General features: G+C 31.6%; 1 protein-coding gene across 1 annotated transcript in view; it reads right to left on the bottom strand.

Moving 5' to 3' along the window:
* Positions 1–7,995: 7,995 nt before the first annotated feature.
* Positions 7,996–27,743, bottom strand: part of LOC134690655 (lysine-specific histone demethylase 2-like) — a 43,243-nt gene continuing 23,495 nt past the window's right edge. Inside the window, exons 10-17 of the mRNA XM_063550649.1 lie at positions 22,661–22,738; positions 20,418–20,552; positions 18,878–19,309; positions 18,488–18,559; positions 16,981–17,097; positions 16,307–16,435; positions 15,075–15,206; positions 7,996–10,961 (exon numbers count right to left, since the gene is read on the bottom strand). Coding sequence (XP_063406719.1) covers positions 10,713–10,961; positions 15,075–15,206; positions 16,307–16,435; positions 16,981–17,097; positions 18,488–18,559; positions 18,878–19,309; positions 20,418–20,552; positions 22,661–22,738 — 1,344 coding nt within the window. The 3' untranslated portion in view covers positions 7,996–10,712. The remainder of the gene's footprint in view (positions 10,962–15,074; positions 15,207–16,306; positions 16,436–16,980; positions 17,098–18,487; positions 18,560–18,877; positions 19,310–20,417; positions 20,553–22,660; positions 22,739–27,743) is intronic.

Below are 27,743 nucleotides of genomic sequence, written 5' to 3'. Positions count from 1 at the left end.
ACAGTGATCTAGATAGTCCTTTGATGCAGGAAAGATGTGACATAACATGTTCATTTGGTTTTGTTGTAATGTTGAGGTACTGTCTAATAGCAAGATCTGTTGTGTTAAGTAGAATTCATTGAATATAAAATTGTAAAGAAAAGCATCTGTAGAAAATGAAATTTTAGCATGACAGCTCCGACTGTTTTCATGAAACCCTCTGAAAGAAGCCAATGTCCAATATCAGAACTATTACCGTTTTAGATGCTTGTATGCGATGCAGCCTGTGGTGAACAGCTTGTTTCCTTTTAAAATTCAACTTACAAATAGTGTTATGAGTCCATGTTTTCATGTATCTATATTTTTACATTGTAATATTGATTACATTTTGTTGATATAATTATAATCATAATAAAACATGTATTAGTATTGAATGTGTTTTAATTAGCTGAAGTATTTTAGATGGTGCTGTATCAATGTATCTTTGAATCAAAGTCCTATCCACGAAAACCAGCATGGACATTACCCTTCTGCATGAAGACGATCACTATTGGTGGTGGGTCAGATGGTCGAGTTTAAGGTTCAGTACCCATAGATAGATTAAAAAATTGGAAAGGATGTGTTTAGTTTGAGTAATTAATCACTTATTTGTGGTGGATTCAGTGCTTTATAATAATGTAAAGTATTGAATTTTTGGGGTCAGATGTTTATCTCACAGTGGTTGTCAATAGACTGAAATTATTGGTTATTTCTGTTTTTATGGTTTACGGACCAAAACTGGATTACAATAAAGTTTTCCACGCTAATAATCCAACCACTTATCAATGGCAATAGTTTTACAAGGAATATGTTTTGAGAACACCAAGTACTGATTGTGTTTGTAACGAGTGCAATTATTTGTCAAAAGAACCACCTTTGGAAGTCTCGTGATAATGTGCTTGACGTAGAGTGTTGGGGGTCATGAGGTCGATCCCAAGAAGGTTCAACGACTTGGACATTGGAATTTGCTTTGTTTCTGATAGCATGCATCGATTAAAAGTTAAACCTCGATTGAAAATAGTGTGCTCATTTGAGGGGACATATTTTCTGTGGACAATAACCTTTTGAACAAGAACTATTTTTTTGGCCTGGTTTTGCTCTACTTTTTATGGGTCCTTTGTATCGCGCCTCAAGTGATTCCATATTTTGTCGTTAAAGTTGTCAGTTTAAGATGTGGTTAAGATGATATCAAAATGACTGCTGTACCCCTATTTTTGACATTTTTACTCTCTGAGTATGTTTGTTTTGTTCACGCATCGTTGACAATGTAATTTGATGCGACTGTCATAAAAGTGAGAGGTTTAGCTAGCTATAAAACCAGGTTCAATCCACCATTTTCTACATTAGCCTGTACCAAGTCAGGAATATGACAGTTGTTATCCATTCGTTTGATGTGTTTGGACTTTTGATTTTGCCTTTTTAATTTGGACTTTCTTTTTTGAATTTTCCTCGGAGTTCAGTATTTTTGTGTTTTTACTTTTGCGGTTAACATGTATGAAAACAAAAAGATAAATGATTTTCAATGAAACAACTGTACGCCAGAAATCATATGATGTAGTTTTTAATAAAGGCAACAGTAGTATACCGCTGTTCGAAATTTATAAATCGATTGAAAAAACAAATCAGGGTTACAAATTAAAACTGAGGGAAAGATATCAAATATAAGAGGAGAACTAAAATGTATGACATACAAAGGCAACTATAGGTCAAAGTACGGTTTTAACAATGACCAAAAGTTAAATCACAAAAATAATGAACTCCGAGGAAAATTCAAAACGGAAATTACCTAATATAATCAAATGGCAAAATCAAAAGCTTAAACACATCAAACGATTTTATAACAACTGTCTTGCGCTTCATCCTATTTCAAACATAATTATTGATACTCTCTTGCCCTGATTTTATATGAAATATTTGCCACTATTTGCAACTGTTTGTTAAGAATTCAACTATTTGCCTGTTTGTTTAGCAGTCAAATGATTGCCACTGTTTGTTTAGAAGTCAACTATTTGCCACTGTTTGTTAAGGATTCAACTATTTGTTTTGTAGTAAAAAAATTGCCACTGTTTGTTTAGAAGTTAACCATTTACCACTGTTTGTTTATGAGTCAACTATATGCCACTGTTTGTTAAGGAGTCAACTTTTTGCCACTGTTTGTTTAGGAGTTCGATAGTTGCCACTGCTTTTTTATTAGTCAACTATTTGCCACTGTTTGTTTAGAAGTCAACTATTTGTCACTTTTTGTTGAGGAGTCCACTAATTGCCACTGTTGGTTTAAGAGTCAACTTTTTGCCACCGTTTGTTTAGAATTTAACTATTGGCCACTGTTTGTTTTATTAGTCAGATAATTGCAAGTGTGTTTAGGAGTTGAACTTTTTGCCAGTGTTTGTTTAGGAATCAAATATTTGCCACTGTTTGCTTAGGTATCAACTATTTGCCAATGTTTGTTTAGGATTCAACTATTTGCCACTGATTGTTGAGGAGTCAACTATTTGCCACTGTTTGTTTAGGAGTCAACTATTTGCCACTGTTTGTTTAGAATTTTACTATTTGCCACTGTTTGTTTATTAGTTAGATAATTGCAAATTTGTTTAGGAGTTGAACTTTTTGCCAGTTTGTTTAGGAAACAAATATTTGCCACTGTTTGTTTAGGAATCAAATATTTGCCACTGTTTGTTTAGGAGTCAAAGATTAGCCACTGTTTGTTTAGGAGTCAATCAAATGATTTGATAGGGACTCAAATAATTCCCTTCAATGGTGTACAAATTCAAAATGGACAACGTACATCATAAGAAAGAAGACAAGAAATTTCATAGATTTATTGTAAACGTTTTATACAGCATGTTCATTAATGTTGTATCAAGTTTATACAAATAATTACAAACACCTATAACAAGAAATTACTATCATTTGAATTTCACAAATAAACATATTCAATAAGTTTAATTTCTGTAAAATTATTTAACAAAATTGTAAAGGATTCTGGGTAATATAATCAGAAAATACTTGTATCAATTCACTACATGCACTAGGAACAATATCAATCTTAATACATGTTCAAAGTTATGTGTCATTTTCATTTGAGTGTAAAAACAATACAATGGTTCACAGTCAGTCTGAAATATTGTGTTTGAAATTAAATTGTGTAGCCTTTAACTTATTATGTTTTGAGGGCAAACGTCTAAATGACCTTCTCTTAATTTATTTGATGAAAAAAAGGTCATTTGAATAGTTAACTGCTACATGTATCAAAAATATTTAAGAAATACATAAAATAAATGTTAAATACAAATTTACCAAATACTCATGCAGAATAAACATAAAACAATTCAATATTAAATTGTTATTTCAACTGCCACAAAAATGCTTAAATTTGTACAAAAATAATTTTAACTTTTACAAAATTTTTAACAATTTAAATAAATCTGTCTAAAACTTTCTAAAAAATAAAACATAAATAACACATGAAAGATGTCTGAAAATACCATTGCTACTTTATAGTCTTATTACATTCAATCTAACTAATACTAGATCCTTGAATTGCTACCTTCTGGAGCCGGTTGTTCATCACTTGGTTACATTTAACCCTCTGTTAAATATAACCGAGGGTTAAATCATTTAACCGATGGTTGCATAACCAAGGGTTAAAATTGTGTTGTTCAACATGATTTTAACCCTTGGTTATGTAACAGTCGGTTAAAAAATAAATAACCAAGGGTTAAATTTTAACTGAGGATTTATGTTCCCACAATGCATTATTCCTATGTATTATTTTCTGGCAGCAAGAAATCAATATGGCAGAATCAGTCACCTCAGACAAGAAAGGCTTAAAAAAAACTTATTTCAGCAAAGATGAAGATTTGAAAGTTCAACATTTAGTCAAGAAAATATTATCTTATTTTAAATTCCAAACAAACCAACACAAAAACAATAAACAAAAAAGCCGAAATTTGGCAAATTATTGCTCACCAGACCAGTGCCACTATCCGTTAGCTAGTTTTCAATTGTTCAAAAGCAAAATTGTGTTTTAAAACAGCTTCTTTTTACTCATCCCAAGTAAATAATCACAAACATGGCAAAGCGCAAATAAAGAATTAACATAATATATTACATACACGTCCCATGCAAATTAAGATTTAAGTAGTCCAAATAATTATGACGTCATGAAAGGCTATTATAATTTTTTTTCTTTGACGTCGAAGTAAGGCGTCAAAGAAAAAAACTATAATAGCTTTTCAAGATGTCATAATTATTTGGACTAAGATTTAAGCTGCCAGTGTTTCACAAAACTGTTCCTAACCATATTAATTTTATTTAATGTAAACATAGTATACTGAGTACACTATAAAGTTAGGGTAGACTGTAGTGTCGCTTTATATTAAACTTTAAAAGACAATATCATCTTTTATCTTTGATCGTAACCTGTAACGTAAACTTATAAAGAAGAAACGGGTGCTCTCTAACACGACCGCGTTTATGTCTAAAAATAGAAACAATAAACCCGGAAGAAAATTATCATCACAGATTAAGTTCAGCTGAGCAGCATTAAATCGTATGTTGATCATCATTCATTTTTGGGGTATTGTGAATAGATTTATCATGATAAATTGATGTAGACTACGTTCATTTTCAGGGAAGGGAAATTGTTTTGTTTTTTTAATTTAATATTTTTGTTTGCGTGGAAAAATTAAGGGGGATAATAATGCATTAACATTTTGATTTTTTTTTGTGGTGGTGGTGGGAAGGGGGGGGGGGGGGGGGTGGTTTTGGATAAAAAAAACAAATGTTTGTTTCACCCTCAGCTGCCACAGGCTGAATACATTTATGATTACTTTCAATGAATGTCGTTTTTTTAAATGATTTCAATTTTAGCATTACTTGAACATTTTGTTTTTCAATTTTAACATTACATATGCTAAAATTGAAAGACAAAAAATGTTTTCGACTTGTCGCCAAAAACTTGGTCTGTTTTGAATATTGTTCAAGAATTATTAAATCATTTAAAAAAACGACATTCATTGAAAGTAATCATAAATGTATTCCAAAAAGTTATGACGTCTTGAAAGGCTATTTTTTTTTGTGACGCCTTCCTTCAAGACGACATAACTATTTAAACTTAATGTATTGTAAAACATGGGACTACCGGAAAGAACACGTTAATTGATGCTGGCACACACAATTAAATGTATTATATATATGCGGTTTGGTTCTTGATAATATGCATGAGTACTATGACCACAGGGAAACACATTCGTTGGGTTATTAACTGTCTATATATATGAAGATTTAAGACAAAATAGATATTGTGAAATAAATTCTTATATTCTTCTCAGGAACACAATGTTCAAGTTCTCCGAGCTAAAATTTGGCAGTTTGATAACTGATCTTCCTTAATGACTGAAATTGTCTGAATCTTGGTTCATCTGTCGTTAATAGCTGGAACCACAAGTATTTGGGGGATTGTTTTTTTTAAATACACGGTTATAATGTAGATTTGGCATATTTTTATAAGAAACCACGGTAATTCAATTTTTTATGAATCTAATGAAGTTTAATTTGGGATCCATCCGTCCTCAATGTACACCCGCGCTTTAAAAATGCATTTAAATACATGTATATATAGTTTAGCATATTAAAATAAAAATAATCCACGACTCTGTTGAAATTAGTCAAGAAATGAGAAATTTATACAAAGTATAGGTAACTGTACATGTCCCTTTTTGGTCTATTTATTATTCCACATGGTAAGGGCCATAATCCCCAAAATCAATGCCCCTTATTCATACAAAAATAAAAGAGACAAGGGAATGATTGCCAATGCAAAGAGACAACTGTTAACCTAAGTAAAAATTTAGTGGATGTTAGCAATTATAGGCCAACACAAAAAACACTTTTATGTAAGAAATCCTGTTTCTTATTGCGTGCTTGCCAAAATTTGAGCAATTTTATATCTGAAAAATATTTTCGGTCAAAAGTAACAGGAACTTCTCTTAACCTTATTCAAGTTTCATTTTAATCTTTCTACGACTTTATATTCTTTGCTTTAAATAGATATGTATCAACGTCATTGCGAGAAGGTTTACGTTAAATCCAATGCATCATGCAGACGAATGTCACTATCAGCTGCACGTTAAAGAATCACTGAATAATCTCAGACCTTGTGGTCTGAAAAATCGTGAGCCTGTTCAAAGGCAAGATTCCTACCTAATTCAACAAAGCCTCCTTTACAAGAACCAGTTTGTATTTGTGCTTACAATTCTTAAAGACTTGGCATATTTTGCTTTTGTCCTGAATATGCATGAAATACTCCAATTACATGTGTATTCCACAGGAATCATTCGTTTGCAATTGTGTCTTGGCAGGGGCAAAAAGTGAGACACAGTTATGCTGTTCCGGGCGTCGGCGTCAACTTCTCATTTAATATTTCGGGGCATTTTATAGCTGACTATGTGGTATGGACTTTGTTCATTGTTGAAGAACATATGGTGACATATAACTGTTAAAGTATGTGCCAATTGGTCTCTTGGAAAGTTGTATACCTCATCTTCTTTTTATATTTACTTATACTAGTTTATTATGGGAAATATTCATTGGCTCCCTTTCATCCAACTAAAAGTGAATTATAGCTATAAGTTAAAAACAAGCAGGTGTCAGGACATCTGTGTTAATAGGGGTATTATACAAGAACAATTATAGCGAAATTAATAATATTAGTTGGATCTGCTACTACTGTCTTCATACCTGGTATTTGGTATTAAAAAAAACGTGCTAAATTTAAAAACAAGTGTTATACGTTGGTCAAAATCAACAACGGCAAAGTAAAATATCATAGTTTTTAAAACCTAGAATTATAGATTTGTTTTAAATCTTAACCTTAGAAAAAAATAGGTATTGGGTACAGAGTTGAAGCACTTATTTTATACCTAACAGTTATGCGAACCTGATAGAACGCATGGCAACGGGTAATCATACACTGAAACTATGGATTAAAATAATATGTAGAATTATAAATTTATTACTGGTACCTATATATTAAATACGTGCAATTATAATGAACAATTACCTCTATTATCTATATATTGATAAAGAATTGTTTTGTTAATTTCTGGACTGATAATCGCAATGTGAGAATTTTTTTTTTTAAAGAATAGCGTATTTGGAAGCCGGACACTGCTTTCAATGTGATTGTCAATAAAAATAACACGGATCTATAAATTGACATGTATATCTTATGTGTATTTTGAGTTGTTGAGTTCATAGTAAGCAAATAAAACACCACAACTTGGCACACGTGGGTGTTTACTGTGTCCGACATACGATTGAAGTAAAGTGAAGATTTTTTTACAGAGGTGGGGGAGGGGGTGAAAATTTACACCAAGATCAAATTGTCATGGGGTTCACAATACCATTTATGAAATATATTTAGGTGGACAAGTTATAAACAATGTATTATCTGAAAATCTCAATAAAAAAACCCATGGTACATGTAAATCAATATCAATGCCGTGTTTATCCAAATTGAATGACTAAAATTTTACCAGCCTAAAAGTACCGACTAATTTTTAAATTTATCCAGCGGATAAGGATAGGATATCCATTCTGAGCTAAAGATAAATGATTATACTGAAAAAAAGAACACTTGAAGTTGTATGTACATTGAGAATAGGAAATAGTCTGTTAAGTTGATGGGATTTATTTCTCCCCCAAATTCTCACGGTTTTTTAACAATAAGAATTATAATATTGAAAATAAGTTGTTTTGATGCTTTTTTTTAAATTTTAACCCTTGGTTAAATATTTAACCCAACCCCTAAAGATGGGTTAAATAAATCTGCTTTAACCAAGGAGTTAACAGAGGGTTAAATTTAACCACAGGATGAACAACCGAAAATAACCAAGGGTTAAAATTTAACCAAGGGTTAAGATATTTAACCCTTGGTTAAAATTTAACTGAGAGATGAACAACTGGGTCCTGATGTCAAGTCTTGATGACGACATACTGGAAAGGGAGAAATTTGAGGATTTAATTTTAATTAGATTAAATTTTTTTTTTTTAATTTATGTGAGAGGCTTTCAAAATTACAGCAAACAAGAATTTTAAAACACTTATTAATGTTAAAGTGAAAGCAACAATGGACAAATCTGTTCCTGAACAGACTTGACTTCATTTTGTAATCAGTATTAACATGAACTTAAAATTTGAAAATCAAAGGTTAAAGAATGTATTGCATGGAAACTACATAAGATACTATTTTCTTGAATAATTTAAGGGAAAAAGATCAATATTGAAGTAATACTAAAATCCGATTCATTTGGAGACTGTTTGACAGTTCTCTACTTGACAATCATACCACATTATATAAAGAATTTCAATAGTATTTATCAAACTCATGTAACCTTCAAACTCTTACTAAATAAACTGTATAATAATGCCCTTACTAATTCATTCTATTTAACAATATTTTGCTTGAGCATTCACTTTTATTTACGAATAGGAATTATGTAAAAATATATCTACAGGTTTCATCATATTATATTAAAGACAAAATATTAGTATATTCTAAATATCTACATTTCATGATAAAAAGATTCACAACTGTAAGATTTTATACTAAAGTAAGGATATTGGCAGTTATAAAAGAACCTCTTCCCATTGTTGTTGAAACACCATTATGTGTGAGAAGAGACATACAAATTTTCATACTTACCTCAAGTAAAGTATAAATCTGCTAGGAATAAATCCAATATTTTTTTAACATGACAAATCAAAAACCAAACTAATACAAAGATATGATATGAGACATGATATTATTATGTTATGTAAACTACCCTCCTTTATGAGTAAACTATTCTGACAGATTAGTAAACATAACCTAATAATGACTTCACAGTTCAGCTAACAAGCAAGCTAACCAAAGATTCTACATTTACCTACACACTCAAGGCTGTAATAAAGTTAAATGTCTGTCCTTTCTGTTTAATTATAATCAATATTAGCAGTAATGACGTGAAACAATAACTTCAAATAAGTTACAGATAAAATTAAAATAAGTCATTAATTTTTCGTTTGAATTCACACCCCTTTTTACAAGAATTCAGGATGACTCTCCCTCCTACCGTATTTCATTTAGCAACTCGGATCCCAATTTTAAAACAGTGCATGTCAAGTTTTAGATACAAACAAAAAGTACACCTCCTGAACCAAGGTGGAATAAATTGAAAGTTTAAAAATAATAAATTGTTCTTTAATATAACACTTTATGGAATAAAATATGAAAATCTGTGGCCTATGTATTTAAATAAGTTAATATAAATAATATATAATTATCAAATGACAAAATTCAAAAAGTGTAATAGGTCATTCAATATAAGTTATCTGTTTCTGATGTCATTTCTTTGTAATTTTTTTTAAAGTCATATACTGTGAAACCTATATATGGACCGACAGATAGACAGATAGACCAGCATATCAGAAAACATAATGAACACCATGGTCGTTGCATAGCATTACAATCCATAGGAGTAGATGATTTCAAACGGTTTGAAGAAATAAATTATTTATTTTGAGTAGCCTATTTATTAAAATTTTGTAAATATATCAAAAATAACCAATACTAAATCTACTTGTAAACAATAAAAGAATAATAATATTCAAAAATTCATTCAAGAAAAATATTGTAAAAATCTAAATAATTTTATAAAATTCAAATCAACTATGTACTGTATATCAATTTCATTCAAAAAATTATATCTCTTTACTATCAGACCATAAATCTAAAAAAAAAATTTAATGGTCTACATTTTTTGGTACTTATAAGTATACTTAACATTTTTAATCATACAATGAACCTAATACTAAACTACAAACTTGTATCAATAATAATCAATGCAGGTTCTACTATAATATGACAGCAACCTAACATAGTTATTAAATTAGAAAAAGAACCCAAATGATCCTCCATCTTCAATTTATGATACTCCACGAAATCACAATCTTTTTCTGTTTTGTTGATACATACATAAAAGAGCTATTCCATTGAAATATGGGAAAGTAGGCAGGGAAGCTATTTAATTGAATATGGGTCATGTGTCTTTTTTCAGCATGCATTTATTCCCATCATGCAAAACTATCTAAAAACTTGTTCTTGATTGTACAATTTTTTTCAAAATCCCTTGCTGGCCTCCCACATACATTTTAATGAATACACACCCTAACTTAAATTCAATATAAGTAAATTAATAAAGACTTCAGATTGATGTGGAGGGATTTTGCTGATTGATATATGTCAGTCCTGTTCTATAAAACTTTAAAAAGGATAAACATCTACTTATATAAAAGGTGCACCAAAATATTGGTAACATTAGCGTAATATTATTACAGAAACTGCTTTAAACATGTTAATTGGTATTTCATCAAAAAAGATATATATATATGTTTTTGTTAAACGATAGAAATTTTTTAAAACAGGAGTTTTCTTATTATAAAAAAAAAAGATGTGGAATGATTGCAAGTGACACAACACTTCACAAGTGACCAAATGACAAAGAAACTATAGGTCGCTGTAGGGCTTTCAACAATGAGCAAAGCCAATTAAAGTTATTCTATAGGTTAAAGACAGATAATTTCTTATAATTAATACTCATAATAATCAAAAGAATTCCAACAAAAACAATTCTTCCTAACGTCTTAAAACATCAACTGATTGCCATTGATGTGAACACTTTTTCTGCTTCCCTCATACCACTGATATATGCCCCGGTAACAGATTGAGGATGCTGACGATTCGTAGCTTCTCCAGCAAAGTAGATTTTGCCTTGAACGTCTGCGGCTAGATCATCATACAGATCTCCGCTAACTCCTACAGGGATGTGGCTATAAGCCATCTGTATATGTTTGTCCTGGTACCATCTGGTTACTAAGTACTTCTGTGGCTTTGGAACTTTCTGAAAATACATGATTATGATAAGCAATTACAAAAGTTCATATACTTAATTGATAAGATATTTAATGCATTGAACCAGTGTTCATTAAAATTATTTGGATCATCTTCAAAACTTTTGAAATAGTTCCATAATGATGACATGGTATTTTATGAATGGTCTATCATCAACATCATTTAAAAAAAAAACGTTCAAACTTTTGTCTTTTGAGGAAATAATTTTTTTTACAAAACAAGTTTTCATCATATTATATAACCGGCTCTGCTGGGCGATCTGCTTTTATGAGATCGGTGCCCATTAAACTTTATCCATCATTGTTATATCAAAATTTGAATTTGCTCTCTGCTGAGGTCTGCTTTGACACCCATTTTTATCAACCTGCTGGGCGATCTGCTTTTACAAGATCGAATACTCCCATAACATATTAATCAATTGAATTTGTCTGCTAAAATTGTTTGCCACATCTTGACATAATTAAATCGTTGTTAATAAAATGCACCATAAACAGCATTCTTATCCAGATTTTAAAACGTTTTGACAACAAACTATGAAAAATTATAGTTCTTAATCAGTGACAGAAACTTTTCCGGAAATATCGATTTTTATTTTATTTTCCTGAATTGGGAATTCATTTTCATGTACATTTTTTTGAGGCCACAAGCCAGTGGAATCATCCCTGTCCCAATATATTCTAAGGAGTGTGGATGGAACTTAAAACCTCTTTGAAAATTTGTGATGCATAACACTATGGGGAGATAACTCCATAAAAATCAGCTGAATGTTTAAATCTTGTTCTGTTAAGGAAATATTCAGCTTCTAAATGATCATAAATTAGTGTTAGTCAAACTGCTATATATAGAATAAGATTTTTCTGATAACGTGTGTGTTTCAAGTTTTGGTGAAATATTTACATTTTTGTTATAGGGTCAGAGTAAATATTTTGTGAAACTTTTATGAAAATAAATGAGGGCTATTCCAGTAAAAGTTATCCAGGGGGGGGGGGGGGGGGTTGGGGGGGTTGGAACGCCACTTATTTTTTGACCCCCCACCTATGGAAAAGATTAAAAGAATACACCCCACCTAGAACAAGTATTTTCTTCCAAGACCCCCTACCTAGAGAAAAAAAATAAAAGTTAGCTAGTTTTTTAAAGTATACAAAAATGTTGCATCCTGTCAAATAAATGTAAAATTTGTTGGTTTATCTATTTCAGTGCAGAATATTGGAGTCTTTTTATTTGAGATTGCATTAAAAGACATTTTGAAGCAACAGTACATGAATTATAATTTAGTAGGACTAAAGAATTCTTTCACCCCTGTATTTCAAATGAACCATTCGTGGAAAGAGATATATAAAAAATTTGTAAGGGTTTGGCGGAACCCAGTGTCTCGCCTACTTTTGCTGTAAATCAAAGGCTCAACAAAAATGAGGAAAAATATCAATAAAAATATTCCTCTTGATACTATCTTATGATTGTAAGAAGCTTCTGTCCAAGTTTGGTAAAAATCTAGGATAGTTGATGAATCTAATAAATGTTTTGAAAACTTTAACTGCAGACTGTATGTAATGTTAACTGGAAGAAAATCTAAATCCATTAAAAGTTAAATACAGAAAGAAATTTCCTTCTGGATACTATCTTATGATCATAAATAATGTCCAAGTTTGGTGCAAACCCAGGATAGTTTAAGAAAGTTAATAAAATTTTAAAAACTTTAACCACAGAGTGAAGGTAATGTTTCCCTGCAAAAAAAACTAAGTCCACTAAAAAGTAAAATACTGAAAAAATTGAATTTTATTTTTACAAAATTTACTTCTGGATACTATCTTATGATCATAAACAAGCTTCTGTCCCAGTTTGGTAGAAATCCATTATAGTTTAAGAAAGTTATTAAAATTTCAAAAACTTTAACCACAGAGTGAATATTTGTGGACGCCACCGCCGACGACGTAATGTAGGATCGCTTAGTTTCGCTTTTATGACTAAAGTCAAAAATGGACAACTCCTGTCCAGAAGCATTTTTTTTAAACTTTGTAATTTTTGTTTAAAATGGTTGTATGCAATTAAATATTATTACTACAAGCAAGAACAAATCTAATGGTCCGTAACATAAATATTTTTAGGGACTTAGTAGTTAAGATGTCAGCCACACATATTTGTTTAGGAAAAGGTAGAAAGGGTACTTAAAGAAGTTCAATGAAGTTATAAATTGTATGCAATAAAATATTATTTATGACAAAAATTGCAAAGAATTGGCCAGTCTTCATTAAAAGGACATATTCTTTGCAGGGAAAAAAGAACAAATAGCCAAACATCAGTAAAGATTAATATTATATATCCCGACATTGTGTGGTACATGTATATGCACTAATTGTGTCTGCATCCATATAAACAGAGATAATTTCATGATCTTGACATCAACTAGTTTACAGACAAATTTTACATTTATTTCCTTGATTACTTTCATGATTTATTTCAAAATCACTGGCTTTCTAATAAAGTCAATACTTTACCTTTAAATGCATCTATCAGGTCTTTCAACCCTATATTTTTCAGAAAAAACACCACTTTCTCCATCTATGGACTATAGTCGAGCACATGTATGCACCGAATCTGGGAGATACCCAGGGTTTCAGCTAGGATTTTGAGGGCTTTATACACTTTTGTGTGTGATAAAAATCAGCCTTATTTTTTATAATAGCAAGGGGTCTAGGATGTTTATCAAACTAGCTATACATATATGTCCAAGTCCTTAAAGGACTAGTCTAGGATCTTTGAAGACTTTAGGATTGCTAATGTAGGCAGTTATTGGCAATATTGAATGAATTGACTGATGTGATGCTAAGATATGAAGATATGAACAGAGATCTGGTAATATGGTTCACAACTTCACTTCAGTTATTTTCAGGGCACACCCCTGATCAACAAAAGTTGGGTGCCTCTATTTTTTAAACCACAGCACAAATGAACTTGTAACGACTTTTTCACTTCACAATCATTTATATCCTTGAAAATACGTTTAAATATCTATTTGGTCTCAATTTCTTTAATATTGGATAGAAAGATATGCATCTATACTTGATGTGACAATTCTAATTACTTTAGACTGTAGATTACATTTACTTTTGATTTTTAAACGAAATGAAATGAAAACGGGAAGTGACAATTGAATAATAATTTCAGAATAAAACCGGATTCATGTACGAACTTTTACGCATGCACAATACATAGAACAGGAAGCACCTGTTTGCAAGTGAAAATATTTACGTTTTGAATAAAGTTCATTCTTTTTAATCAAAGTTGTCGCAAGTTTTTGATGAATATTTATAGAAAGTATGACGAAAATACGTTTATATGACGAAACTACAACAAGCAAACTGCAAATTATGATCGTAAGGGAAATATTGAAATTAAAATAAAGTAGACTCAGATAACTCCAACTTCCGAGAGATAACTCTTCCTGCTTCCAAGTTCCAGCTCGTCGCGTTTAACAAGAACACAAACGGCCGCTTAAAATTAGTGGTCTGCCAACTTTATTTGCATTCGGACAACCTTTTCAGGAGAATCTTCCTTCATAACAGGGGGAACAATATGTTTAACCTATCATTCAGAAACCTCCCACCAACAGACATGAATTTAAATCGGGACCACCACCCTCCAGAATACAATTATGTTGATAACCCCCCACCTATGGGAAAACATATCGTCGGCGTTCCGCCCCTCCTAGGTAAATTTTACTGGAATAGCCCTGAGCCAAATTACTTATAGTCAAGGTGTATTATACCGCATCCACCTTAGATAAATATTGTAGCTAAATGCTTTGTATGCCAATGTTTTAGAGTAATTTCTATTCCTTTTTACCTCCTTTCCAGGAGAAGTGTGCTAAGCATATCTTCTTAGGGAAGAGTTCTGAGAGAGTTTCTAAACATATTGATATTATTTCTTCATCTGATTTCTGTTTTAGATTATTTCTACACCTTAAGTATCTCCTTTCCAGGAGAAATGTGCTAACTAGATATAGGAAGATGTGGTGTGAGTGCCAATGAGACAACTCTCCATCCAAATAACAATTTAAAAATTAAACCATTATAGGTTAAAGTACGGCCTTCAACAAGCCTACCTTCTTAGGGAAGAGTTCTGAGAGAGTTTCTATACACATTGCTATTATTTCTTCGTCTGATTTCTGTTTAAGAATTTCTACACTATCTCCACATATATGTGTTGATAAGATATAACAACTTTTACCACTAGCCTGCAAAGACATAAAATAGACAAATATCACTTTTTAAAATTAATAATGCAATTCAGTTTCATATAACAAAATTCATTGGTTATTTACTACACTTTATTCGGCTAAATATGAGCTGGGTTGATAAAAATGGACTGCAAGTGCACTTATATATGAAAAGTCATGTGTAAAAAATCTCTGTGTAGTGATATTTAACACATTTCTATGATAAACAAATAACTGAGCTGAACCATTTGTGTTAATTTAAGAAAATAGGGGAACACAGAATAAATGTGAAAAAACTACAGAAAAATAAATCTCACTTTGTACCCCGAAAATTTAACCACATATGTGAAAATGTCTCAGCTTCGAAATGAGCCATCATACATATCCAAGTTAAAGATATGGACTGAGCAACAGAAGAAAATGTTACCATTACAGCCTATGGAGAAACTAATACGCATCTTGACCAATCTACATGTATAAAACTGTGATTTTGGAAAATTGAAATACAAAATCAGTTTTGGTTGGTTTTGTAGATTTTCTTATACATGTTATTACAGTTCAATGATTGAATTATTTTTAATTTTAGTTTCTTGTGTATAATTCAGAGTTTAGTATGAAGTCCATTATCACTGAACTAGTATACATATTTGTTTAGGGGCCAGCTGAAGGACTCCTCCAGGTGCAGGAGTTTCTCCCTACATTGAAGACCCATTGGTGGCCTTCCCCCGTTGTCTGCTTTACAGTTGGGTTGTTGTCGCTTTGACACATTTCCTTTCAATTTTAATTTTATGGTTAAAAATGAAAAGTATCAGACTGCAGCATCTTACTGTAAATTCAGATATTAATGAGTGCATTAATTATTGGGGTTTTGTCATTGTTGACTAAAACGTGATTTTAATTTTTGTGATATTGAGAGAAATCTTAAAATCTGAGTTTAGATTATTGCGATTATATCCCTGTCGCATTTTTCACAATGAAAAAAAAACCTTGCAATAATTTCTGAATTTTCAGTATTATTGAAATTCTCACCCAGTCACAGTGTTAGCTTCTGAATGAACAATTTATATGATTTTTTTTTAATTTGTATGCAATTTTATTACTCAGATTTTATTACTTACATTTTCTTTGGATAGATCATGAAATACTCCAAACAATCCTCTACGACTGAATTCAGTTTCTACTCTTCCAAAGACCTCTGAAGGAGAACTTTTATCTGACCAAAATCTTTCTTTAAACTGTAGAACTACCTACAATTATATATGAAGAAATGTAGTGTTCTGCAATAATGGCAACAAAATGCAGTAGTGAATATTAATGGAAGTGAAACAAGAATGTGCCCCTAGTACACGGATGCCCCATCTGCAGTTCTACCTATCATTTTCTATGTTCAATGGACCAAAATTAAATCTCACTTCTTCCACTAAAAATTTAACCACATAATTAGATGAAAATGTCTATGCTTTGAAAGGAGCCATCATACTTATTTATTTTCCTGGGTACCAATTTTCGTGGATTGAAGAAAACTTGCATATATTTGAGGATATTCAAATTTGTGGTTTTGTCAAAGTCTGCATACATTCCTTTTGAGAATTTGTAATTTTTCATTGAACATCTAAATTTGTGGTTCCCCTGTTCCCACAAAAATGATTCTCCAACAATTATTAATGAATCCATATTAATGTTGGAGTTTACGATATGAGCAGAGACATTGAGGATAAAGCTACCATTACCACCTTACTGAAATAAATTACCATCGGTGCCCAGATGTCAATAGGCTGTTTGTTTAATTTACCTTTTCCATATATCCTACACCTAATTGTTGAATAGCCGTAACTTTATTCTGTGGTAGAGAAGGAGTAAACTGGACTGTTCCATTCTTCAATACTGCTAAAGGCAGGGTCACAATGACCTAAAAAGAAAATCAAATTTAGTTGTGAAATACAATATTAACAGATTGATTGTGTTGTTGATGTACCAAATAATTCTCTTATATCTGTTCTGTTTTGTTTTAGTGTTTTAGTATAATCTGTCCCTTTATTTGATCCCTTTAGTACTCATGTTCCTGTCAAGCCAAGCTCAAGCATGTTATCTGCAATATAAACAACAACTGTCACATGAGTAGCAAGAATCCAGGATATTAATGTCAAGTAAATGAAGACACCATTGTCTAACAAAAGAGGTTCTGAAAATGAACTAAATTATTCTTTACAAGAATCTTTACCACTTTTGCAAAATTATTGTTAAATGTTACCATGTTGCAATACTGTCTTTCATAAATTATGTATTTGATTATTAATGCTATTTCATGTATTTATACGTCCAGCCAGTGGATGTCGATAAGAACTGACGTGAAATTTTAGCAAAGAGAAGCCATCAACATCATCCAAATTAGTTTTCTAAATTGCTTTCTTGGATGCATTTTATCATCCATAGATTATATACTTTTAATTTCAGTCATTATTTTCTTGTTGAGTTAAACCTCTGCAGATATTTTCAGGTTTGTTTGAGACATGTACTCTGCCTATATGGGATATATGATCGATATGATTAGGAGAACAGCAAAAACTCTCAGACTTCAAATGGGAACTATCAGACCTATCATTTGAAGTCTGAGAGTTTTTGCTGTTCTCCTAATCATTAATCTGTACCGATACAGGCTCCAAATGTCCTCCTTAATACACCATAACTCATGGTGGTGATCCGTATAAAGAATGCTCATACGGAGACAAGAAGAAGATATACTTCTTTCTGTGAGAGATTTTTCATTTCTTTCATTGCAATGTTGGAATACCGTTACCTTGTTTATAATAATCTGATGTGATGTCCAGGAGCTAATATCTATCAAAATTGTCTCTTATAAATTATTAAACCAGGGATATTGTTACCATAAAGTACTTAAAACCTTTACTAAATTTTTCCATAGATATAAAGATTTGGTTTTGAAGTTTGGTTGTACCTGCAGAAAACTTATTTCTAATGGGATAGCACATCCTCATTTTTACGGAAATGTTGTTTACTGTGCCCGGAAATTTAGAAATGATCCATATAAACTTGTTGCTCCTTTAAATAAACTTATTCTAAAAGGTTACCTATTCAACACTGTAATAAGATCATTGAATGTTGTTTTTATTGGTATAAATATTGATTTTGTTATCAGTAGATTAAAGCTCACTAAATATTACTAGTATGTTATATACATATACATTTGTGTCATTTTGGTCTTTTGTGGATAGTTGTCTCATTGGCAATCATACCACATCTTCTTTTTTATATCTTAAAATACAGTATTTCACACCTACCTTATCTCCTGTCCAGCTTTGTCCATCTGATGATTTTACTACTACTTTATCACTGTATTCTATTGATGAGATCTGCAAGAGAAGGAAGGGATTTTGTTAATAGTATTGGCCCAGTAATTTTAAAGGATAATATATATTTTTAAAGTTTACAATGACAACAGACACGAAGTCGTGCAAGTGATGGCGGTAGCTGACTTGGCCAGCTAACAACGTGAAAAAATACAAGCCATCAAGTCAAAGTTTTTCTCTACAATTATGAAATATTACTTCAGGAAAACAACCTTTTGTGGGGAAAATTTGGTCATATAGAGAATCACTGAAGCATGGCTGGATCAGTCCGAGCCCCCTTATTAAAAGTTCTGGATCTGCAACTAATAAATAGAATCCTACCTCTGTGTTGTAAACAATGTCTAAATTTTCTGTTATCTTATCCAAAATGGTGGAAAATCCATCTGCCATTAAAACATTCCTTCCTGAGAATTGTGGGTAATCTTCATTTTGATCCCAGTTCATAGATGATATATTGGATAAACTCGTACCACAAGCATATTCTAGATTTCCAAAATGAAAGTTAAGTAAAGTTTCTTGTTGTTTTGTGAAAGTTAATTGCGACTCATCCATGAAGTGTTGGTGTGTCTCATGAAATTTATCCATTAGATTTAAATCTTGTAGAATTTCTTTGTTTCGACGCCAGTCTGCAATAATGTCTAGAATAGCATTGAAATGAAAATCCATCTGACTGTCGGTTTTTTCGTCCACTTTTTCTCCTCCTTTCTGTAGAAGACAACACTTTTCACTCAACTCCTTGATATGAACACCAGTCTAAAAAAAGAAACAAAGTCTTAATGTAAAATCAGAATTATTGCAATTTTTTTTTTATTAATGCAAATAAGGTATCATAAACTAGAGGCTCTAAAGAGCCTGTGTTGCTCACCTTGGTCTATGCACATATCATAAACGAAGAACACAGATGGACATGATGGATTCATGAAAAAAATTGTGTTTTGGTGATTGTGATGTGTTTGTAGATCTAACCTTACTGAACATTCTTGCTGCTTACAATTATCTCTATCTAGTGAATCTATGAATCTATCCCAGTAGTTAAAATCTTTTGTAAAAATTTACAAAATTTTTGAAAATTGTTAAAAATTGACTATAAAGGGCAATAACTTCTTAAGAGGTCAATTGATCATTTTGATTATGTTTACTAATGTGTAGGTTTTACTTTACTGTACATTATTGCTGTTTACAGTTTATCTCTATCTATAATAATATTCAAGATAATAACCAAAAATGGCAATTTTTTTATAAAAATTACCAATTCAGGGGTAGTAACCTAACAACAGGTTGTCTGATTCATCTGAAAATTTCAGGGCAGATAGATCTTGACCTGATTTACAATTTTACCCCCACATCAGATTTGCTCTAAATGCTTTGGTTTCAGAGATATTAGCCAAAATCTACATTTTACCCCTATGTTCTAATTTTAGCCATGGCGGCCATCTTGGTTGCTTGGCCAGGTCATCAGACACATTTTTAAAACTAGATACCACAATGATGATTGTGGCCAAGTATGGATAAATTTGGCCCAATAGTATCAGGAGAAGTTTTTTGTAAAAGTTGTCAATGATAAAAGCCAAGTGATTAGAAAAACTCAGTTAGCCCTTTGGAACAGTCCTTATGGATTAAAACCTATTTACCTGATGACTGAGTACAATCAGTGGATTATTATCACAACCATTGATGATCTGAGCTCCTTTACCTACAGTCAAACCTAAGGAACAGTCAGCATGGATTACAGTAAAACCTATTTACCTGATGACTAAGTACAATCAGTGGATTATTATCACAACCATTGATGATCTGAGCTCCTTTACCTACAGTCAAACCTAAGAAACAGTCAGCATGGATTACAGTAAAACCTATTTACCTGATGACTGAGTACAATCAGTGGATTATTATCACAACCATTGATGATCTGAGCTCCTTTTCCTACAGTCAAACCTAAGGAACAGTCGTCATGGATTCTGCCCCCAATTCTGTCCTTAGCTTCTAATATTGTTGTCTGAAATATAACCAAGATTTCATTAATTCACTTGACTTCTGAAGTTAAACTGTTTTAATCTTATCTATACTACTATAGGAATTTCAGAGGTTGTGAAAAAGAATTACTTGTATAAGTAATGTCTTGGAAAAGATCAAGGGGAAGTTATTGGATCCTTAAAAGAAAATTTAATCTATCAAGCAATTATTAGCAAACTTTTCTTACTTTAATACAATTTTCTTCTGTAAACCAACTTATTTTCACTGATACATTTTTTTGCGTCTAGCTTTTTCTAGACCATTTCACGGTGATAAATTTTAGCGATTCCCAAATTAACTTGAAGTAGCTAAGTAAGGAAAAATCCAAGTTTTACATATTCATATTTGAGATATTGTTCTATTGGTGAAAGTAGCGAAAATAAATCGCTCCAGAATATTAGTTGGTTTACAGTACTAGTAATACTTACATCTTCATGTATATGTATATCAATATGACTTGCAAAATTATTATCCCTGACTGTGGTAATTTAAGAATTAATTCATTCATATCATGCTCTATGCACAATTTAACATTGATAGGCATTATATTTGTCAATATTTTACACAGTGTTAGCGAGTTGTAAAATATGGTCAAATTTAATGCCTTCCTATGTTTAAATAAGCAAAGAGTAAGACATGACAGAATTATTTCGATTCTAATAGGACAAATCTAGTATTTTCATAATTTGAAGCGTACAAAAAATACCATAAAAATTTTGGGCTTTTGTTGTTTCTTCAGAGTGCACTCTGTACAGTGTATTTTTATATTAAATAAGTTTAAACAAAAAAGAATGTGTCCCCAGTACACCAATGCTCTATCCGCACTATCATTTTCTATGTCCAGTGGACCGTGAAAATGGAAGAAAATCTCTTATTTGGCATTGAAATTAGAAAGATCATATCATAGAGAACATGTGTACTAAGTTTCAAGTTGATTGGACTTCAACTTCTTCAACAAGAGTGCACACACTAAAATGTCTCGCCTTCTTTACTTATCATTGATTTTATATTGATAGTCCTCTAAATGTAAAGCTCTATTACAACTGTCACATAAACTAAACATTAACCAAGAAAACTAAACATTGACCAATGAACCATGAAAACGATGTCAAGGTCAGATAAACATGATAAACCATGCCAGACAGACATGTACAGCTAACAATTCTTCCATATAACAAATATAGTTGACCTATAGCTTATAGTTTAAGAAAAACAGACCAAAACACAAAAACTTATCACTGAGCAATGAACTGTGAGAATGAGGTCAAGGTCAAATAAAATCTGAGCGACTGAATTATAAATCATAAAATATTTACATACACAAAACATAGTTGGCCTATTGCTTATTGTATTAGAAAAATAGACCAAAACTCACAAACTTAACTTTGACCCCTCAACCATGAAAATGAGGTCAAGCTCAGATGACACCTACCAGCTAGACATGTACACCTTACAATCATTCCATACACCAAATATAGTAGACCAATTGCATACAGTATAAGCAAAACGGACCAAAACACAAAAACTTAACTATAACCACTGAACCATGAAAATGAGGTCAAGGTCAGATGACACCTGCCAGTTGGACATGTACACCTTACAGTCCTTCCATACACCGAATATACTAAACATATTGCTTCTAGTATCTGAGATATGGACTTGACCACCAAAACTTAACCTTGTTCACTGATCCATGAAATGAAGTCGAGGTCAAGTGAAAACTGTCTGACGGGCATGAGGACCTTGCAAGGTACGCATGTACCAAATATAGTCATCCTACTACTTATAATGAGAGAAAAATTAACATTACAAAATTTATTTACTTTTTTTTCAAGTAGTCACTGAACCATGAAAATGAGTTCAAGGACATAGGACATGTGACTGACAGAAACTTCGTAAAATGAGGCCTCCATATACAAAGTATGAAGCATCCAGGTCTTCTTCCTTCTAAAATATAAAGCTTTTAAGAAGTTAGCTAACACCGCAGCCGCCGCCGGATCACTATCCCTATGTCAAGCTTTCTGCAACTAAAGTCGCAGGCTCCACAAAAACTACCTCGACCTTTCACCACAGAATATTGATATATTTTACCTTTAAACCAAATTGATTAAGTTGGTGTGCGGCTGACAGACCAGAAACTCCAGCTCCTATAATTAACACATGATTGTCCTGAAAAAATATAATGGTTCATTAAAACATTAGAGTACATTAGAAAGCTCAAGGAAGCTGACTTGTCATGTTTTAGATTTTTTGTCAGATTTTTCGAATCCTCTAGTTTTATCAATGTATGTCAGTCAGGGGTACTACTTGTACAAGTGTACTTTATTTACTTGAAGAAGTGAGAAAATCAAAGTGCTGGATAGCACCTCTGGAAAGTTTGCAACTGTAGCTGTGTATTATTCCAAAAAGGTTATAGACGTGTATTATTTCAAATGTGTATATTTCATCACAGCTTTGATGTTTAAAACTAAACCATTGTCTCGTCAGTAATAATCAAAAATCCCTTTTTTATGTTTATCATAAAAAGTTTTGACATTTGCTCATGATTGCAACCTTAAGCTGTAGATCTAAAATAATGAAATATACATGCAGAAAGCTCTGTTAATTTCTTTAAGTACCATGTCAACTTCATATTTGTTTTTAGTAAATTCACATGTAATTTTTTGTTTGTTTGAATTGTTCCACATGTTTCATATCGGGGCCTTTTAAAGCTTTCTATATATATATATGGTACAAACATTTCTCATTTTTGACGACCTTTATTGTTGCCTATAGTTATTAATACATTTTCATTCTTTGAACTCTTTTGGAGAGCATTGGTTCTTTGCAAAAAATACTGCATCCCTACTTATAAATAAGACAATTACAGTAACTTAAATCAATACAACTGTAAAGAAAGTGAATTAATATTAAAGGCTTTTATCAAAAATAGGGAACATGTCCATGGGACTCAAATGATGCCCTCGCTAGTATTAACGTTATCAAACTCAAGAACTGTAAATGTGACACTACCAACATTTTTACTTGATCTGAATTATGGGTTAATAAACATTGTGTATTCATTCTAATTATACAGTATTGCGCAATAGAATTGTAAGATCTTGACATTTGTTTTGTGTCAGAAACCTATATGTTAAGTCAACAATTTGATCTCAATCCAAATTCAGAGCTGTATCAAGCTTGAATGTTGTGTCCATACTTGTCCCAACAGTTCAGGGTTCGACTTCTACGGTCGTATAAAGCTGTGCCCTGTGGTGCATCTGGTTCCATTTGTAACAAGGCACAACCCTAGAGCAGTAAAAATAAATCCACCAAAATTCAAACTTGATCAGTTTTTGTGGTAATGAGAATTGTGTATAAGTTTCATAACATTTGTTGAAGACAAACTATACTTAGAGAACAGAAACTTTAATTTCCAGCAACTTTTCTTTTTGTATAGTAGCATTAAACGCTAGAATGGTAAAAGTTACGCAACTAAAATTCAAACTTGACTTGTGAATTGTGGATATAAGCATTGCGTATTAGTTTCATACAATTTGGTTCAGGCAAACTTAAGTAAGAGAACAGAAACGAATTTTGGGATATATGGAGATACTTATAAGTAAGGGAAGAATGTACATTACTTACAGAAGAACAAGGATAAAACTCAATATGGTGGGAGCATAACAACAGCAGTATGACCACATGAATAAAAAGTTTATATATACGCTAGATTCATAGAATTTTTGTTGTTAGCCATTCGTTTGATATATTATGGTAATCATTGGCACTGTGTTTGGATGACAAAGCAATTGAATTTCTATTTAAATAGGGCATGGCTACAGTACAGGTAGGGACTTATTTTTATGGAAGCCTTAATCCGTCTAGATGTTAGACTGGTCGGACAGTTGTCCCAGAGTAATAAACACCTGCTGTGCAATATCCAAGTGGAAGGTCGTAAATCAATCAAAAATATTTATGTTTGAAATTTTATGCAAACAAATAAGAAACAGATACACAAAAAATCAAAAAAAAAACAACAAAGAACATAGAACAAAAATAATTTTGAGGAACAAATTAGAAAATAAAAAGCATTTGAAATATAAAAACCATAATTAAAAAAATAGGCTATTTTTATTAAAACAAAGTTTTCTCCAGTACTTCACCTGTAAAAATATTTTATGTCAAAAACGTTGTAATCAATAAAGTGACTGAGAGGTTAAAATTACAGGTAACCTGATTCTGAAATCAGTGAACCGTAATTCTAGCAGCACGGATTAAGATGAAAGGACAAATATATTGCCAATCATACCTGGATTTGTTGATTAATGACCATACTACCTACCATAAAAATGTCGGATTATTCATATCCGACTAGACGGATTAAGACTTCAATAAAAATAAGTCCCTACCCGTACTGTATGCACATGTTTGTGACCTGTAATCTATATAAATTTTGAGGTGAAAATGCAGTTATTTAAGCCAAAGGGTACACATCATTAAAATTTCATGAACTTTAATTATTTCTACAGCACTTGTCTTCGTACCCTGAGCTATGTTATTCTAAGAAGTATATGCTCACTCGGTTGCTTTTAATATGGATGCTATATATGATACGAATTTGCGATAATACACCAGAGGTGGTCAGAGGTGGTATGATGTAAATTATTGGAAGAAGACTGAAGAAGAATTGACGTTGGGTCAATGTTTTTCTGCTGTCAGTTTGATCCACTTGAGCATGCTGAACGAGTGAAGGCCCTTATATCCACATTGAAATGTATTTAAATAACGGAATTAAAGTTTTCAAATGATTTTTGGCATCAAAACCTTTCGATCGATGTTTGACAACAATGCCGCTATTTTAAAATAATTTTTTTTATGAAAGCCGGTACCGTATTTTCCTGTACTCGTCCATTAATGAGATATTAGACATATAATTATCGAGTATTTTATATTCTATCACCTGTGTTTTGTTACAACAAACTTCTCAATTATCCGACGGCTTGGCAGTCAAAATGTCAACTTGTTCTCGCATTTTAATCAGACTGAGTCATTCCCGATCTTTTCGATACTCTCGGGCTTTTATCACGTTTACGTACGTACATAGTAAACAGGTAAAAGTAGAGCGGAAAAGGTTCATTCATGAAATTTTCATGAATGAAACTGACGCAATCTGGCGTAGATTTCTTGTGATTTTCTCTTAAGCGTATGGCAGATCCGCGAAGTAGTGTTTGAGATACTCAATTTCACAATGAACTTATATTCATCTGAATCGTCGGTGAACATTCAATTCTTTTTTATTAAAGCTGTAATCTTTTCAGTCAAATGAGTATTTACTCAAAATTTAAAAGAACCTTCCAAGAATCAGAATTCAAACACTAGTACTAGTACTAAATTATCTCGGATCAGAATTCATAAATGGCGATAATCTGTCACCATAAGTTTCAGGCCGATGGCTATGGAAAGTAGCAATAGCAAGCTATAGCAAACTTTCCAAAAATATACACATATAAGTAAATAAATAATGTTTGAATAATCTCCCCTTAATTTTCTGAAAAATTTACTTATATAAGTAAATTTTTCTTACAATCCCAGAAAAGTTCTCAAGTTTTGAGATGTAAAATCATGCCTTTAATGATTTTTCCAAGGTTTGCTCAAATTTTTTCATTAAAGTTCAATGTTTCATCTCATTAATTCATCAAAGAAACTGATCGAGCAAAGATCTTGTATATTTGCACAAGGCAATCAAAAATTGCTCCTTTGGGGCTTGACAATGAGCAGTGTTAAGAAGATAACAGACAAAAGGGACTTTCATGAAATTCCACTTAAATAATAAGTAAAGACATCTGCAAAGGGTACACAATTTAAAATTCTATTAGAGCAAAGAAAAGAAATCTTAAGAATTCAAGAAAAGAAGAAAGGATAATTTTTTTACTTATACAAGTAAAACCAGATGCTCCACAGGGCGTAGCTTTATACGACCGCAGAGGTTGAACCCTGAACGGTTGGGGCAAGTATGGACACAACATTCAAGCTGGATTCAGCTCTAAATTTGGATTGTGATTAAATTGTTGACACAACATAGGTTTCTGACACAGAATGAATGTGTTCTAATGAACTTAAAATTTTTGTTTTCTCTTAGAGCAATTCACTTTGCTGTTGAATATTAATCCTCTCAAAAAAATGTTTGAAGAAATTTTCTTTTTATTTATGAAATTTCAAATGAGAAAAATTGAACCCAATTTTTTTAATCACATCCCCCTTTCCCTTATTCCAAAACTAATCTCAATTAAAATTTCTAATGGAGTTTTCAACAATAACTACTCATTTAAATACATCATAAAATATTAAGATGTAAAAAAAAAACTGCTTGTTATCACTGAATGGTAAAGATTATTTAAATTTATCAGTTGGTAGTAAAAAGTGAATATACATTGTATATTGTATATAACAAAGATTTAAGTTGATTCTGGACAAAGAAAGATAACTCCAATTAAAAAAAAACCTGGAAAAAAGATATTTCTTGCTTACTATTCTGGACAAAGAAAGATAACTCTAATTAAAAAAAAAATTGCTATTTCACAATATTGTGAAATTAGATATTTCTTGCCATTGCACAATACTGTGCAATTGAAATGACTTGCTAGTGCACAATACTTAATATAATAATTTTAGATCCTGATTTGGACCAACTTGAAAACTGGGCCCATAATCAAAAATCTAAGTACATGTTTAGATTACGCATATCAAAGAGGCCCAAGAATTTAATTTTTGTTAAAATCAAACTTAGTTTCATTTTGGACCCTTTGGACCTTAATGTAGGCTTATTTGAAAACGGGACCAAAAATGAAGAATCTACATACACAGTTTGATTTGGCATATCAAAGAACCCCATTTATTCAATTTTTGATGAAATCAAATAAAGTTTCATTTTGGACCCAGATTTGGACCAACTTGAAAACTGGTCCAATAATCAAGAATCTAAGTACATTTTTAGATTCAACATATCAAAGAACCCAACCGATTCATTTTTGGTCAAAATCAAACTAAGTTTAATTTTGGACCCTTTGGACCTTAATGTAGACCAATTTGAAAACATGACCAAAAGTTAAGAATCTACATACACAGTTAGATTTGGCATATCAAAGAACCCCAATTATTCAATTTTGATGAAATCAAACAAAGTTTAATTTTG

The sequence above is a fragment of the Mytilus trossulus genome, chromosome 11, assembly GCF_036588685.1.
Source record: "Mytilus trossulus isolate FHL-02 chromosome 11, PNRI_Mtr1.1.1.hap1, whole genome shotgun sequence".
NCBI classification, from domain to species: domain Eukaryota; kingdom Metazoa; phylum Mollusca; class Bivalvia; order Mytilida; family Mytilidae; genus Mytilus; species Mytilus trossulus.
Note: the sequence above shows the minus strand (reverse complement) of the source record. Positions and strands in the feature narration are given on the sequence as shown.